Below are 15,676 nucleotides of genomic sequence, written 5' to 3' on the forward strand. Positions count from 1 at the left end.
GGAATGACTGAGTGAGTGAGAGTGAGAGTCCTGTATTATGTTTGTAAAGAAGCAGGAATCATTTGGATGAGAGGGACTATATAAATCCAGGATGTCAGAATTAAAGTGCAGGCTTTGGAAAGAGGCAAAGAGAATAGAGATCATCATCATAAAACAGTCTCTCTTATGAAGCAAGTATTCGGGAGACTTATAGTTACACTGCAGAAGTGTGTCTGCGTGTGAAAACACACAGGACAGGTTCTTGCTTTAGTCTGCATGCAGGCACCTGCATGTGAGGGTTTGTTACATGAGAGAGGCTGGAAGGGAATGAAAGACTTACCGTGTGATTGTTCAGCATGAACTGTACTGCGCTCAGTTTCACCAATTTCCTAACACTACTGTATGTAGAAAGGGTGTTAAGGAAACAGCAAGCAGAACCAGTCAGTCACTGGACGGTTCCAAGTGCCTGCAAAGCACATACAAGGGAATACTTTCCAGAGTACGTACAAGTTTTACACAATACTTTCTGGCCTTCTGAATTCTCTCTCTTCTCAACCACTTTTTTTTGGACCAAATCCTGTTACCAAGGACTCGTCTATACGAACAGTTGGTGCGCAGCAAGCCGGAGTGTAAATCTACAGCGCACAAGCCTTCCATGCAGTAAGTGTCTGTGTGGACCCTGCTATCGTGCATTACAAGTTCTGGAATGCGCTGGGAGCTATTCTGCTTTGAAAGAGAAAGCTGCACATTTTACCCTATTCCAGGCTCCATTTTCATCTTATTTTGGAAGGAAGACGTAACCCCAACCTGTACTATGCTCTTCGACACCTCAGCAGCACACAAATGAAGGCTGTGGGCAATAAGCTATGAAGTAGCCATGACCCATGGTTACAAAGCCTACAATACTACAGCCATCTACTGGGATTCTTTGCAACCAGGTGAAAAGGGTACCGAGTGTCTATGCTCTCTTGGCTACTCAGATGTTTGGGGGATATGGGAAATTGCAGATCGGTGAGTGAGGGGTGGGAGAGGTTTTTTTTCTTTTAGATAAGCCAAGTTCACATGGAGAGTCAGCCAAGAACTGGGAGAGTGGATGATGGATGATAAAGTCAGGCCCAATATTACGTGGTTGGAATTTGTGGTTGGAGATGCCTCTCTCCAGCTCTAGGAAGTTCCTGGTGAACTGACAGACCTACCGAAGCATCCGTTAAAGATGCATTAGCTCAGTGGATGGCAATAACTAATGGACTTATGCAAAATGCTCCCATTTCATCTGAACACACTGGTGTAGTGCTCCCCAAATTCCACCGTAGAAGTGTGTTCTACACACCCAGGGCTCTCTACAGAAAAGGATATCCAATGGAGAGGTCATTGAGAAGCTGCAGCGTCTTGGAGGTGATAGGTTCGCATCGACCCCAGTACTTCAAGTTGGTGATGCTAGAGGAGAGGAGAATAAGAACAGGTCAGAGGGACGGCTTGGATTTCTTTTGTTGCAAGGTGAAATCTTCCATCAAACGTCACCCAATACCATCTCCACCCTCCAAGAAGTCACAGACATCACAAGCCACAAAATATTGGTATAAAATTACTGTACTTACATTTGGTTGACTAGAAAATTATCCTTCAGATAATCTTCACTACTTGGGTCCCAAGCTACACTGGCCCATACCCAGGCCCTTGGAATTCTGTGGCACTCCAGGGCTGATTTCTGCAGCAAGGGTAAGAGAATTCTGCGGCAGTGACAACATGCAGACGTATGCAATTCTGCACCTGCACCATCCACTGTCAGCTGCAGAATTCTAGTAGCCCTTGCTTCTTCCAGGAGAGCCATTAACCCCTTGTAGATGTGCAGCTCAGGTGCGCAAGAGTGGACAGGCACCATGCACACCAAGGCAAAAAATGAAGTGCGGAAAGCCGGTGGCCATGTGCATCCAGGCGCACGGCACTGGGCTTCAGCCTTGGAGCTACTGAAGTGGTTAAAATTCTAATGGTGACTGCCAAAAAGACACGACAAAACCCAATTGATGTGTTCAATCTGGAGGCAGCTGCCAAGCAACTGGCCAAGCAGGGAGTAACCTACTAAAGTGGAAGAGTTTTAAGAATGGTATTGGCACTACTTTTGTACTGAGTTCTGCTATTTGAAAAGAAAACCTTTGAGAGAGCAGTCCCCTCCCCACAGTGCTTTCTTGGCTTGTGATTGGCAATAATGGTGTGGCAGTGAACGATAGCGGAGACTGCTCCTTGTAACAATAATGTCAGACAGCGGATTAAGTGGGCACTGGAATAAGAATCCATCATCCTGGTGTAGCTGGCAGGGGATTACATTTGTGTGTCTCCATGGCCCAAACTAGATTCCATGGTGGATAAATAATCCTGGATGCTGCACAGGACCTAAACCCCTGGCCACAGCCTATAATTCTCTCAAATAGCCAGAGGTTACTTTCTCAGTCTGAACAACACTGTCTTATATTGAGGTTGTCCCAGTTACACTTGAAAGTGTACCCTGGGATCCCTGATGACTGCAAGCAGAAATACTTACATTTTCCCTATGAAGACGCTCAGGACCATGGTCTCGTCATTCAATCCCAGGACCTCAGAGAGACGGCGGTACAGCTGGAAGGAAAAGAGAGCAACACAAGTTAAAAAGAAGCCAATGGAATTAGTGATACTTTTGTGGTAAGAGGGTGGGACTCTACTGGGGATGCAGCCTGAGCTTAAAAATAGCTATTTCGTTTCCCTGAGCACCAGGGCCTCCGAGCCGTCAAGCATGGAGAGCGTTTGATCCATGACCCACATTTATGAAGTGGCACGATAGCTCTTTCATTTTCTTCCCCGCTCCATGCAGCACTGATCCAGGGATCTATCTAGTCCATGTTTTTCAAGACCACCAAGAGAAGGTTCCTGCCCTGAGGCACTCCCATTCTAACTCAGACTGATACGCTACATGGGGTAACAGGTCAAACGAGAAGAAAATGTTGTTGACCTGTACGATTTTTCCATCCTCCTTTTCATTCTAGCGAAGTTCATCCCCAGCCAGGCTCACAGCAGCTTCAGATGCTGTATACCAAGTGTGTGCATTCACTTTCTTTCTGAGAAGGGGGATTCCCATAGCTCCAATACTAACGCAGTTCCTCTACTGACAGCTATGAGTACAAAGAAGCAATGAACTCTGCACTCATATCCCTGTGATCTAGCCCCACTCTCAAACACTCTTAAGCCCTCTGCACCTTCAGAAGCAAGAGTGTCACCCTGGTGCTTTAATCCGTGTCCCTGGGTGATAGTGAATTATGGGTTATCAGTATGGCTGAGAGTCAATTTTTGGAATAAAGATGGCATAGTTTCTCTCAATTCCCTTTTCCTGGGCTACTTTAAGCTCCAAGTACACCGATGTTAACTTCCAGTGTATCTTGCGAGAGAGAACATAGCAGGAAAAGTGAGAAAGGCCCACTTCCACAAACCCTTCCTTGTCTGCAAAAGCTGCCCTTTTAGGCAGCCAACGTGTCATGTTTCACCTCAGCGCAAAGGCTAGGGGGTTTTCAGAATGTCTGGAAAAAATTCCAGTAGGTTTAACCAAGTATCCGAACTCCACCCCAGCCCTAACACCTCTCTTAGGAACGTATATGGCTCCCCATTACCCTAAACACTGAGAGGCACTCAGACCCCAATGCATTTCCCCTCTCATGTCATCCCTGTGAAGTAGGGCAGGGCTATTAACTCCCATTGTACAGATGGGGAACTGAGGCACAGAGAAGCTAAGTGACTTGCCAAAGGTCACACAGGAAGCCTGCGGTGGAGCAGGGATATGAACCCAGGTCTCCTAAGTCCTAGGTTAGTGCCCTAATCAGACATTATCTTACTGAAAAGCAGTGCCAAAGCTGCACTGCTGAAGCTATAATTGTAAGACTGGGTATGCAGAAAGCAGGAAGGATGGGGGCTTCTAATAAGCTTTTTCTTAAAAAGGCAAGAGCAGATTAAGATCTAGCAGCTCATATGCCAAAAGATGTGAAGACATTATAGTAGCCAGCAATGCCTCAAGGCTGCATGGTAGAGGGAATTACCTTGGAGGATTTCTGCACCTGGTCTCCAATGTAGATCTTTCGGAACTGCTCAAAGAAGCTCAGCATGGCAAGCTCCAGTTTCTCGTTCCCAGCCTGTGCCAGGCGAGAGTCCGTCAGGTTCATCAACTGCAATACCCTGAAGGGAGGGAAAGAAGAAGCAACAGATCTACCAACCACTCCAGGAGGACAAGAAATACCAGCCTGCCTGAACACTGACAAGGGTGAGCAGAAAAGCAATTTCAGGCAGCTGGTATCATTTCGAAGCTGCGTATGGCTGAGAACCCTTTTTGCTCTCTAGGAGGTGGCGTGGTGGGCCAAGAGCGATCGAAACACAGGAATGACATTATGTTAAACTAAAGAAGATGACCCCACCCTCCCATGAAAAGGAGCCAGCAGAAGGCTATGCACCACTTAAATCCCACTTAAGATATGGGCAAGGGGTGGGGAGGGGAAAGGGAGAGGCCTTGGTGCCTGCCCTCCACACAGAGGGGAATTTTCACCCCCTATAGAGCTTATCAAATGCCAAGGTTCAGTACATTCTCTGAGCTATCCCCTGAGCAGAAGCCTCCAGCTCTCATTACAAGACTGAAGAGGCATTTAAGGGGTCACCTCCACCCCCACACTGATTTTTGTTATGGCCACGTGGGGCTTGTGGATAATGCCCATGAATGATCTATTGGGGTAAGAAAGGGTTTCACTGATTGAGGTTATAAACACGTGGTGGGGGGCAAAGCAAAGGTCAACTCTTTTTTGCAAGGTGGCCCAAAACGAATAGGGAGAGAAAAGGTTAAAGTAAATAGACTAATATGAGCAAGTCTCTCGTGTATAATATAAACGGAGGGCCACTCAAAATGTTTGAGGTCTCGTATCTTCCCTCTAGTAATGCACTAACTGCAGGAGGAGCTAGTGCCTGATTTACAGTTCCTCATTAACAACACTTATCACATGGCCACCTTCCATAAATTCTCAGATTCAGTCCTCTTGATCCCAGAGAAGCAGAATTAGCTTATGTTCTACATGGAATTTTGCTCAGCTTAGGTTTGTTTAAGAGCCATAAACTGCATATTAATTACCTATACCAAATAAATCAGTAACTGTGCTAATAGAAGGCTTAAACGGTTCTGAAACAAGCTACAAAAATGTACCGGTGCCACCCTGTATAAGAATTCCATCCGCTGTAGGGTACTGCGATATTCACAAGATATTTACTGTCAAAGCCACTTTGGTTGATATCAGAAAAAACATCTTTTCCCTAAAAAGAACCAGCATGCACTGGGTTCTACTCTGCCATGGGCATTAAAAAAAAATAGAAAAAATTCCACCCTTACATACTGTCCCCCATGCTTATTTAGATCCCTTTCCAAACACCTATGCAGACATCCAGGTTTAGACAAATCCCACAGAAGTTTGCTCAGTGGGTCTAGCCACTGTTATCAATGTCTTTGTTCGAGGGCCAATTCCATCCAGTTATTTTTAGCGAGAAGAGAAGAGGGAAGGGAGAACACTTAAAGCCCCAAAGAGAATTACTACCATGCAGCCACAAGAACGGAACATAGCGCAGCTAGAAAGCATTCAACGTTCCTACCGACAAACCAACTCGCCGTCCATTGCATCCTGCTCATCTGTGCTGGCGAACGAAACCCTGCCACCAATCACTGCCCCGATGATATAAACGAGCCATGTCAGGCGCCCTGAAGCCAACAGATGACATCAGAAACAAACACTTCACAGGCCACGTGGTAGAGAGAAAGGGATTCTTCGGGTTTTTCCTCTGGCAAAGCCAGGGTTCACGAAGAAAAAGATTTCTTAAGAGCATATTTTATTCCTCTGATCAAGAAGCTAAAGTTATGCCAGTGTTACTTGTTTTTCCACTTAGTGGAAATTATGTACAATTTCCAGGATCAGAACTGTAGTCTGTTTGCTTCAGAGCATCATTTCACGCTACAGTGTGCTCACAACTTAAGATCACCCTCACCCCAGGAAATTCCTTTATTACAAGACCAGATTCTGTAGACTTTGCACATACAATAATGTTTCCAAAAGGGGAGCACTCATTCTCTGAAAGCACACGAGGCTGATATGACAGATAACTCAAGCCCTAACCATCTGAAGTTGTACTGATTTAATTACAGCAGTATAGTAAAGCAGCATAGTAAAGCAGCCCAAGGCCCACCCAGTGTGGATACATTTATACTGGTGTAACTTATTCCCAAATGGGACGAGGGTTATACCTGTGTAACTACAATAGGTAAAAAACCCACCCCTCTAACTGAAATAGTTATACCTGTACAAAAGCTGTGCACAGACCAGGCTGAATGCCCATTTTCTCAAGGGAATACTTGTAGGACTGGATCTCTCCGGATATGATTCTATCAGGAAAATGGGCTTCTGGAGCTGTAGTTTTTGGAAGGGGCAAACTGGTCAGGGCTCCCTGGCCACTGTTCTTGGAGTGCACTCACCTTCCTGCACTGCGATGTCCATGGGGCTGGCGGTGGCACTCTGTAGCAGCTCCTGGTAAGTCTGGGCTGACTGGTCAAAGAGCTGTACGAGGAGAGCACAGGTCTTTTCATACTCACACCGGCCAATGGTGGACAGCTGATCTAACTGCTGTTGCACAAGGCCAGTGTCGTCTAGTGGATCTTCCAACCCGTCTCTGCATGGGGAGGAAGCAGCATTATAAAGGAGCTTTAATACCAGTGCTAGCCTAACCCACAACACAAGCTTATTTCCAGCATGGAAGACACCTCTCCTAGGCACATGGCTATTCTTTAAATCTGATCATCTGATACTTTGCCTCTAGTAGCAGTCATGGTGGAGCATTGCACAGACTGATGTAATACAACCAAGCGATCATCACTAGTGTCCTCTTGTTTTATGGGCACAGAAATAACTAACAGAATTGGCAGGGCCATTACAACCTGCAATGAGTAAGTTCTTATTGCAGGCTTAAGACAATATTTGTCCAGGGCTTTAGAACACAGCACTTTACGTGTTTAAGAAGTGCCAAGTATTAAGGCATCTGGTTGTCGTTGTGCTTTAGTGTTTTCCATCTTTCATATTTTGGTTTTCTTCCATCTAATAAATTAACTTTAATTAAAATATACAAGGATGGCACATCTGATTCTGACATCCCTACCAAGACACTCCATTGACAACCAAAGCAAAACAGCCCGGGGCCAGAGTCAACACTCTATTTGCCTATACATCTAATGCCAAAGACCCTTGCGAGATTTTCCCTTATGTGCTGCAGGCACTGTGGTAGAAGTGTTCATGCGTCTCTAGGCTTCCCTTACCTCAGTATGATGTGCACAGACTCCAGCCTGGACGTGATGTAAGCTTTCGTGACCTCTGGAGTGTATGTTTCTAGCATATGAGGCTCTGTGGCTTTAACATATGGCACTGATGCTGCCAGCCGCTGCCATAGGCTTAGCAGATAATGTACGCTGTTCGGTGCAAACTCCCAGTGCTACAGGTACCAAGATAGAGAAAGGAAAGGAAGCCAGTGAATTTAGGATCTTGCAGAATGTCACATTTGTCTTGAACGGTTTGCCGTAGGAGAGCAGATATTCAGAGGCTTTACACAGGATGCTTTGATGCTTCATTTTCCTATATAGCACTGAATTTAAGTCAGCATCCAAATTCCAGGAGTGCCTAAGGAAGAGAACTGTTCAGCAAAAGAGCCAGGGATACTCCAAAATAACTCTCATGAGATGTAGCTGAGCTGAAGCCTTCAGCTCCCAGTGCAGGTCTGAAAATACAAGCTTGCAGGATTAGATAGAGAACCTTGGTGCCCTCCCTCAATCCTAACAGTCTTGCTGCTTTCTCTCCTCATTCATCTTAGCATTGTAGCGTAGTGAGGAAAACATGCACTGGTATTGCAAGGACACAGGCAGTGCAGGAATCATCATTTGCTGAGCTCCATCTCTATCATGACTCACTGTGCACAGCTTCTCTAATGCAGCCCCTTCAGTGGCATACACCTTCCACAGCTCAGGGAAAGCCACAAGAGAAGGACTGTCAAACTCTGCTGCACTAGACTTTCAATTCTGGAGACCTGGGTTAAAACAGGTTTTTCTTGAAGTCATTTGGGTGGCCTGGTCCAGCCACTGCTGCTGGACTCCTACATAAGAAAAACAATTCTGTCCTAAAGGGAAGTTACACAGCTGCACAGTAATATCCATAATTACTGACATTTACATTACATAAAGGCAATACAGCAACACACAGTTCTGGTTTGATGAAGCGCCAGTAGTACAATTTAGTCCCTCACCTGGGGCCATGCACACACAGCTTTCCTGCTTTTTAATATCCTAAACTGTTTTATTCAGAGCTCTTAGAAATCTCTATTGTTCTATCAAACACGCCCAATCCTAACTCAAGCTGTAAAATTCCAATGCTCCTGTTTGCCTCCCACAAAACCACTGAATTCACAAGTCATCTTAATAACACTTGATATTTCTAAAAGCTACATACACCCCAATTGTCTACAGATCAAGCCTGCCAGTTTGCAGTAGCTATCATGGAAGAATTTTTAAAATACCATTTTATTTTGTACAGAGATGTAGTTGTATGCTGCACAGCAACAGAACACACAGAGACAACCTCTGCATGATATTGATGGTATTTGCAGTAGAACCACCCTCTAAACTACATTTTAATAATGGGTTGATGCATTACACAAAAATAACCTTGAATCAGCAGTTGCTACTGATGGGACATGGGAAAAACTTCAGAGCTGTAACTACAACCCTCCCCTCATGTGTTTTTCAGCCAGAGTTCATAGTACGATCAATATTGCACTGCCAAACTCTCCTGTTACAAAGCCTGTGTGGATGCTTCAGTCTTCTTGCCATTGGGCCTGACAAATTGGCATAGCTACTACAAAGTAAATGCAAGGGGGGGGAACTGCTCCATTTTGAGAGGCACCAACAAGGCCAAATGCAATGAGTTCCCACCTGTAGGCTGGTCACGGTGAAGTTGGCAATGAGTCGGATGACCTCAGGGTAGTTTTCCACCTTCACCAGCTCTCCCAGTTGATAGTTGCTTTTTAATCGAGCCAGCAACCTGCAGAACTCATGGTAATTGTTTGGATCTGACAAACTCTGGGGAGGAAGAGAACAAACAGTATGTCAAATCATGAGACAGGTAGCACTGGCTAGTGTTTTAGAGCATAGGAATGGGAGTTAGGAGACCTGGTTTTTATTCCCAGCTCTGCCACGGACTCATTACGTGATTTGGCAAGTTATTTTATCACTCTGTGCCTCAGCTCCCCCATTTCTAAAAAAGGGGTAGTGCTTGCCCACCTCTAAATTGCTTGGAGCTCCTTACATGCAAGTGCAAAGTATGATCTCTCAAAGCCACATAGTACAGATCACCAGCTAAAACGAAACCCTACCATTTATGGCAGACCTTGGAACACGTCTAATGTCTGGCATCCAAAACACCAGCCTGCAACACACTTAATTCCCAGTAGCAAATTACACAAAGTTTAAACCACAAGACTCAAGTATCATTCTTGAGAAAAGGAAAGGTAATCTTCTTCCAACACAGATAAGTGATATTTAAGTGATTGGGAGCAGGAAACTAGAGGAAAGAAGTTAAAGAAGACAGACATCTTTCTTCCTTGGCCAGTGCAAGATTGTTCCCCTAAGCATATTTTCAGCAGTTTCGTCCAGTGAAAGTCTCACCTCTCTGTTCTATAGTGGGGTAAACCCCACCATTAGTCTCCCAAGCCTTACTGATCTCAGTGCTGTGAAGTTTACCATATATTTAGCCTAAATTTCATCCCACTTTGTCTGGTTCTAGCCCTACATACCATACCAAACAATTCGCTTCCATCACTGGGGTTTACACTTTTTAAACCTTCACCTCTGACCGTTATTCTCTCCTCTACCTTTTAGTCTCCCACTTAAATGAACTATACATATTTAGTTCATTAAACATTTTAGTTGCTCTTCTCTGATCTCCCGTCATCTTCCTCTACATTTTTCTTGTATCGAGGGTGTGACAGGTTCCCCCCGGGGTGCCACCTGGAACTGGGGTACATACAATCCAACAAGATATTAATGTCTAGCAGATCAAGACATTTAGAATGATACCTCACAAGGCATATTTTGCACAAAACATATCCTAATTACATGACACTGGTGAATATTGGAGTGCCAGGGTGTGTCAGAAGGTTTAATTTTTATTTTTAAACAGAAAAACAGGTTCCCTAACAGAAAAGTAGTTTATGGAAGCAAACGCAGTAAATTGGACAAGGAGTACTCTAAGAAATACCTGGCTTCCGATATGCTCACCTGGGGGTTTTCCAGTATTCGTTTAACGCCATCAACGAGATGAGACAGGAACTTTGCTCTCTCTGCATTGTTAAAAAGGGATCTGCGGACAGAAGCTATCTGGACTAAGCAGGACAAGACCTAAAGGAAGCAAAAGGAATAAAGTGGAAAGACTTTATTCAAACTGAAGGGAATGGTTTGAGTTGTTTCCCTTTCCAGAGAGAGTAGTTCATTCAAGTGTTCACCATACTCCTTAGCAATCAAATTCAGTTGTTATAGTTCAAAGGATGGTTTTAAAATGAAGCAACCGCCTCCAAACGTTCTCTCTATGAAAAGAGAAAAATAGGAGAAATCCAAGCAGCAGGGATTAAGAGACTACATTATACAAGGATCATCTCTCCAGCTTCAGGGCTCAATGAACACCCAGCTTTAGGAAGGCCCTTCAAGCCTTAAACTCCATCACTATGTTACTGTCTCCACTGTGTTGTCATGTGGTGACCGAGAAAAAAGATTTCCCCAAATGGTGAAAGCAAAAACGCAGGTTGTGCCCTCTCATCTGACTCGTGTCATCTGTCATTGTGTGTAAACAAAGGCTGACTTGAAAAATACTGGCAGTGGGAGGAAAGCCTGCCAGCCTCTCCATACAAGAGTTTACCATGGTCTAGGGAAAATATGAGAGAAGGAAGAATGGCAAGATGCACATTTGTTTAAGTTAAAGCGCTCCCATCTCAGCCTCTATTAAGCTGAAGGTAGATTCCAAGGAGGCAGTTATGCAAGTGAATCTATTACCACACTGCTGAATGGGATTATGAACTTCATGAACATTAGAAGCAAATTAATTATAGACTCTTCGCACTGAGGCGAGCCGCGGTTCCCCCAACCAGCCTAAGAGCTACCTGCTCTGCTGTTAAAGCCCCTCTGATTCCTGCTAGCTCACACTTTTAATGATCAAAGCTCAGAGCAATTACTGGCTTAATTGTTTTAAATTTCTGCTTAACAGTGTGTTTCTTTTTAAACTCTCTTGAATAACTGAGGCTTAAATCTCAGACTTGGCTAGCACTATATAATGAAGTGACCAGCTCTGTCCTACCTCTCCTAGAAACATCCTTTTGAAGAAAGATCCTCCTTTCTCCAGCCAGAGTTAAGAAGTGTTTCCATTGCAGCATGCGTCTACGTAAACTGGGAAAAATATTTAGCCCACAGTATTTAAGTGCCTATACAAGCAACTGGTCCAGTTCTACCCCATGCTGAAATATTTAGTGCTTTTAAGGGAAACAATCTACCAACAGGGAAACTATGTAAGTTTCTCCCCTCCCTTCCTTTCTTTGCCTGTAATGACCAGCCTTGTTGATAACTAATTTTTAAGGTTTCTGGAGCAAAGATGTTTAATGCTTTGCTGGGCTTCTTCCTGAACAGCACCTGAAGGGCATTTGCAGATTCTGCTTCCCACCAGACCACAGACGCACACAGATCAGAGCAACTTCCAACTGAGAAACATCTTAGCGTGGGACTCTTGCTGACTGAGCCAGCGTGAGAGAAGTTTCCTGGATTTGAATGCTTTATGCACACAGAGTCCAGCCAGAGTGAGCAACTCCATGCACTGACACAGTTATTGGATCACCTGGTTGCTGGTAGGCAGACAGTATTTTAAAAGAAAACATCCAATCACGTGAATCCTTTACTTGGGCTGATGCTATTGGCCCTTTCACCATGTGGGAACAGTCTTGTCTAGTCGATAGAGAATGGGACTAGGGGTCAGGCTCTTGGGTTGTACTCCCAGATTTGCCCCGGACTTGCTATGCGATTTTGGGCAAGTCATTTCAACACTCTGCTTAGCTTTCCCAGACTACAAAATGGGCATACCATCACCTAGCTCCCTCACGGGCAGTTGGGAGACTTCATTCACTTAGAGTACTTTGAGATTCTCAAACGGAAGGGGCAAAAGAAGGGCAGAGTAGCAATATTTCAAACAAATGGGGACTGCTCCTTAATCCACTCCAAAAACACTGGAGGTACCAAAACTATCAACACTAAGGAGGCTTGGCACAGCCTCCCTTTGGTCTTTACGGGATAATACTATATTATCAAAATAAGCAACTGTTCTGAACATATTCTACATCATTTTTATCGAAAGGCCAGTATCTCAGGCCCATATACCAATGAAGTCCTTAGATATGGCTCTCCTGGTGCTGTAAATGCTTTCTGATATTAGGCGTCATAAGAATCATGAACTCCGAACTCACCAGAGGTGAAAACGATGGAGGGATGGAATGATACAGGTCAAAAAACAACTGTAGGGTCGAGGAATCCAAGAATGCTGAAACAGACAGAAAGGAGCAACTTACTGTGAACATCTGCATTATTGCACTCTGTGGAGTAGTTTGTTTACAAAGACACTTTTATGCTTGTCTGTCCAAAACTACAAGGGCATCCACACTGTTTGCACTAGAAAAGATTACATGATGCAAATGTTTTCAAAGAATTATAGTGCTATACTCCTGAGCCTCCTCTTCCAGAATACACATATTAAGCTAGAGAAATATAGCAGGGCATTTAAATGAAGCAATCTGTGACTGCAGAATGACTGCTAAGGGCCATGAGGATGTCAAGGATGGACGCTGTGCTCCAGGTGTCCCTAACCACCCCCGCCAGAAGCTGGGATTGGATGACAGGGCACGTATCACTCAAAGTGGCCCTGTTCTTTTAATTCCTTCTGAAGCATCTGGCACTGGCCACAGGATACTAGGCTAGATAAACCATCAGTCTTACACAGTACAACCGTTACATCCTTAAGTGACAAGTGCAGAAGTACTGCCAAATAGTGCAACATTGTCTTAACAATTGCCTAGTTAGGGAATCCCATTTTGAAGGTGAGTGGCATGAGAGAAGCTCTGTATTTCAGAACTGACAAGGCTCCTTTCTGGCTTATTTTCTTCCCTTCTACGAGAAGTGTACTGAAAAAAAAAATTGAGCTGTCCACATAAGCCAAATTTGTGATTTCTGAAGTTCACATAATGTAGGATTGAAGGGCCAGGAGGAAGGGTGCTTGTGTGGTTTCGGGCCAGCGATACTAACAACATGAATCACATCTGTAATCAGGTTAGGGGACAATGGGGCTGTACACCTGGTTCCCCGACACAAAGATCTATTTATATACTGTGGACAGAGCCTTGGCCAGCCAGCGTATTTTCATTTGGCACACTGAAGAAGATAAGCAAGCCCGCTTCCCCCGTCCCCCGGAGCATTACCTGATCTCCAACTGGTTGGAATCTGCACTGTGCAGAGATCATCTGAGGACTCATCTGTTGATGTGCCAATGAAATCAAAGTTCAGGCAGTTGTGTGTGAGCTTGAGTAGCTGCATGAGCAGGCCATGCTGGCTTTCATCATTCAAGTTCAGGTTCTTCCCTGAAGCCTACAGAACACAGTGGATAAAAAGAACAATGCAGTGGCTGAGGCAGGAGCAGAATTCCATTTCAACAGGAGGTGACATTTGTAGGTATCACATGCCACCTTCATGTCAAGGCTGAGACAACACCCTAAATATCCCTGGTGCCCCACACTTTTACAACAAAGAATCTGTATTTGGCTTTTTAGTCCTTACATGAAGAGGGTGGACAGTGCTTCCTTTTCACTCAGTTCTCCTTGTGCAATAGAAGAGCAGCAATGCTTGCCAGCCAGTAATTATTCTGGAAGATCCATCAGATTAGGAAATTCTCAGTTGGGTCGAACACAGGAAAACACTATCTGCTTGACATGCAGCAGGGTCTCCTGTTACTCCACCACCCCCTCCGGTAGGGAAACAAGTGCATTCACTTTGTTGCACAAACGATCTGGATAAATCCTACTCCAGAGTCAAAGCTCTGGGACTAGACAGAAGGATTCTGAAGCAACACATGGTGATTAGTGGGTTTGTGATGCTAGATCAGCTCATTGCTGTTTTATAGCAGCACATGGGTCTGGAGACAAACCAGATGGCCTGTGCTTTGCACAGTTGCTCTATGCTTTTCATAGAGAAACTAAACTTCTTCTACCCTAAATCTGCCACAAACTGATCTGGGCAGTTGCAATGGGACCCAGTATACTGTTTCACTGATTGTTGGAATTGTCTGCCACAACCACTCCAGAATGTCTACCAGACGGCATTGTTCTTAAATGACTGCCTAATTGCACTGTTTTATGACAGTGATATAGACATAATCATTAGTTCCTAGCAGCCAATCCCTTGCTCCTTCCAAGGGAAAACAACTAGAGTCATTGGAGGATCACCTTGGAAACATCTGGTTTTATACACAGAAGCTTGTGCAAGCTGCCAAACAGATAAAGGAATAACTGGGGTAGTGGGCGTTAGTGACAGGAAAATAAGGACATTAAATGGGACAACAGAAAACATCACAATTTGTCCTTAAAATTGGAGCATCCTGGGAAACAAAAGCAGGATGATTGAGAGATAAAGACATATAAAACTGGAGGCTATCCCCCCAATGAGTCATGTCATTCAAGCCTCCAAGTTTCATTTCACCTTGAGGGACAAATCACAAATAAATCACGCAGGCATATGGCACATGCAAGAGTTCTAGGAAACATTTTAGTTTTAGTTATGAATCCATAGTAACATTAAAAAGGACAAAGGCAAGAGATACAAATCTTGTCAAACCCAAACTCTTTACCTATATGACTAGCACAACCAGAGATTATTCAGACTGAATGGTTTTTCCAAGTGAAACTTGCTTTTCACCCTTTATGCAATTTGTTTACTTTAATACTTCACTCAGTTTGAAGAGTAAAACTAAACTGGTGAATTTCACGCTGTTTCTATTCAGTGTCATTTCCCGATTTTCACACACTGGCACAACACTAGTTGTGATGACGGTCCAACGTGATGTTGCCACTTTGAGTGGATCTGGGGACCCTGTAGATCCATTTCTTGTTTGGAACAGAAACCAGGTGTGAAGTCAGGATTTTATCAGCGTAATTTCTTTTCTTACAAAAACATACACAATTGCTGTGTTCTTGAATAGAGATGGTGAACTGCATAAGGCAACTTTCTCTTGCAGAACAACCTTTGTGAAGGCACTGGTGCCCTATTGCAAAAAGCACGCGCCTTGGGCCTCTGCCTCTAGAATTCACACCAAACTGCACACACCTGTGCACCTTTTCCTTCTTCACTTTATACCTGGGAAACCACTAATTCAAGGCTCCCTTCAAACTGCATGGACTGGGAAAGGTGGCAGGGCCATTAACCTTCCTTTTGTGCAGCTGCTCAGCAGCACCAAGGAATTTTGGCAATACCTAACAACCCAGACAAAGGCCTTGTCTACATTAGAATGTTGTACCTGCTTTAATTATACCAGTATAGTAA

General features: G+C 44.3%; 1 protein-coding gene across 2 annotated transcripts in view; it reads right to left on the minus strand.

Annotated features, from left to right (window-relative positions):
• Window positions 1–15,676, minus strand: part of XPO7 (exportin 7) — an 89,629-nt gene that overhangs the window by 14,717 nt on the left and 59,236 nt on the right. For both annotated transcript variants that reach the window (XM_024217716.1, XM_024217715.1), the window contains exons 7-17: window positions 13,564–13,729; window positions 12,559–12,632; window positions 10,337–10,456; window positions 8,993–9,139; window positions 7,331–7,503; window positions 6,497–6,690; window positions 5,623–5,728; window positions 4,038–4,173; window positions 2,519–2,592; window positions 1,336–1,416; window positions 320–383 (exon numbers count right to left, since the gene is read on the minus strand). In XM_024217716.1, coding sequence (XP_024073484.1) covers window positions 320–383; window positions 1,336–1,416; window positions 2,519–2,592; window positions 4,038–4,173; window positions 5,623–5,728; window positions 6,497–6,690; window positions 7,331–7,503; window positions 8,993–9,139; window positions 10,337–10,456; window positions 12,559–12,632; window positions 13,564–13,729 — 1,335 coding nt within the window. The remainder of the gene's footprint in view (window positions 1–319; window positions 384–1,335; window positions 1,417–2,518; window positions 2,593–4,037; window positions 4,174–5,622; window positions 5,729–6,496; window positions 6,691–7,330; window positions 7,504–8,992; window positions 9,140–10,336; window positions 10,457–12,558; window positions 12,633–13,563; window positions 13,730–15,676) is intronic.

This window comes from Terrapene carolina, unplaced genomic scaffold, assembly GCF_002925995.2.
Source record: "Terrapene carolina triunguis isolate 2854851 unplaced genomic scaffold, T_m_triunguis-2.0 Scaffold53, whole genome shotgun sequence".
In the NCBI taxonomy this organism is placed as follows: domain Eukaryota; kingdom Metazoa; phylum Chordata; order Testudines; family Emydidae; genus Terrapene; species Terrapene triunguis.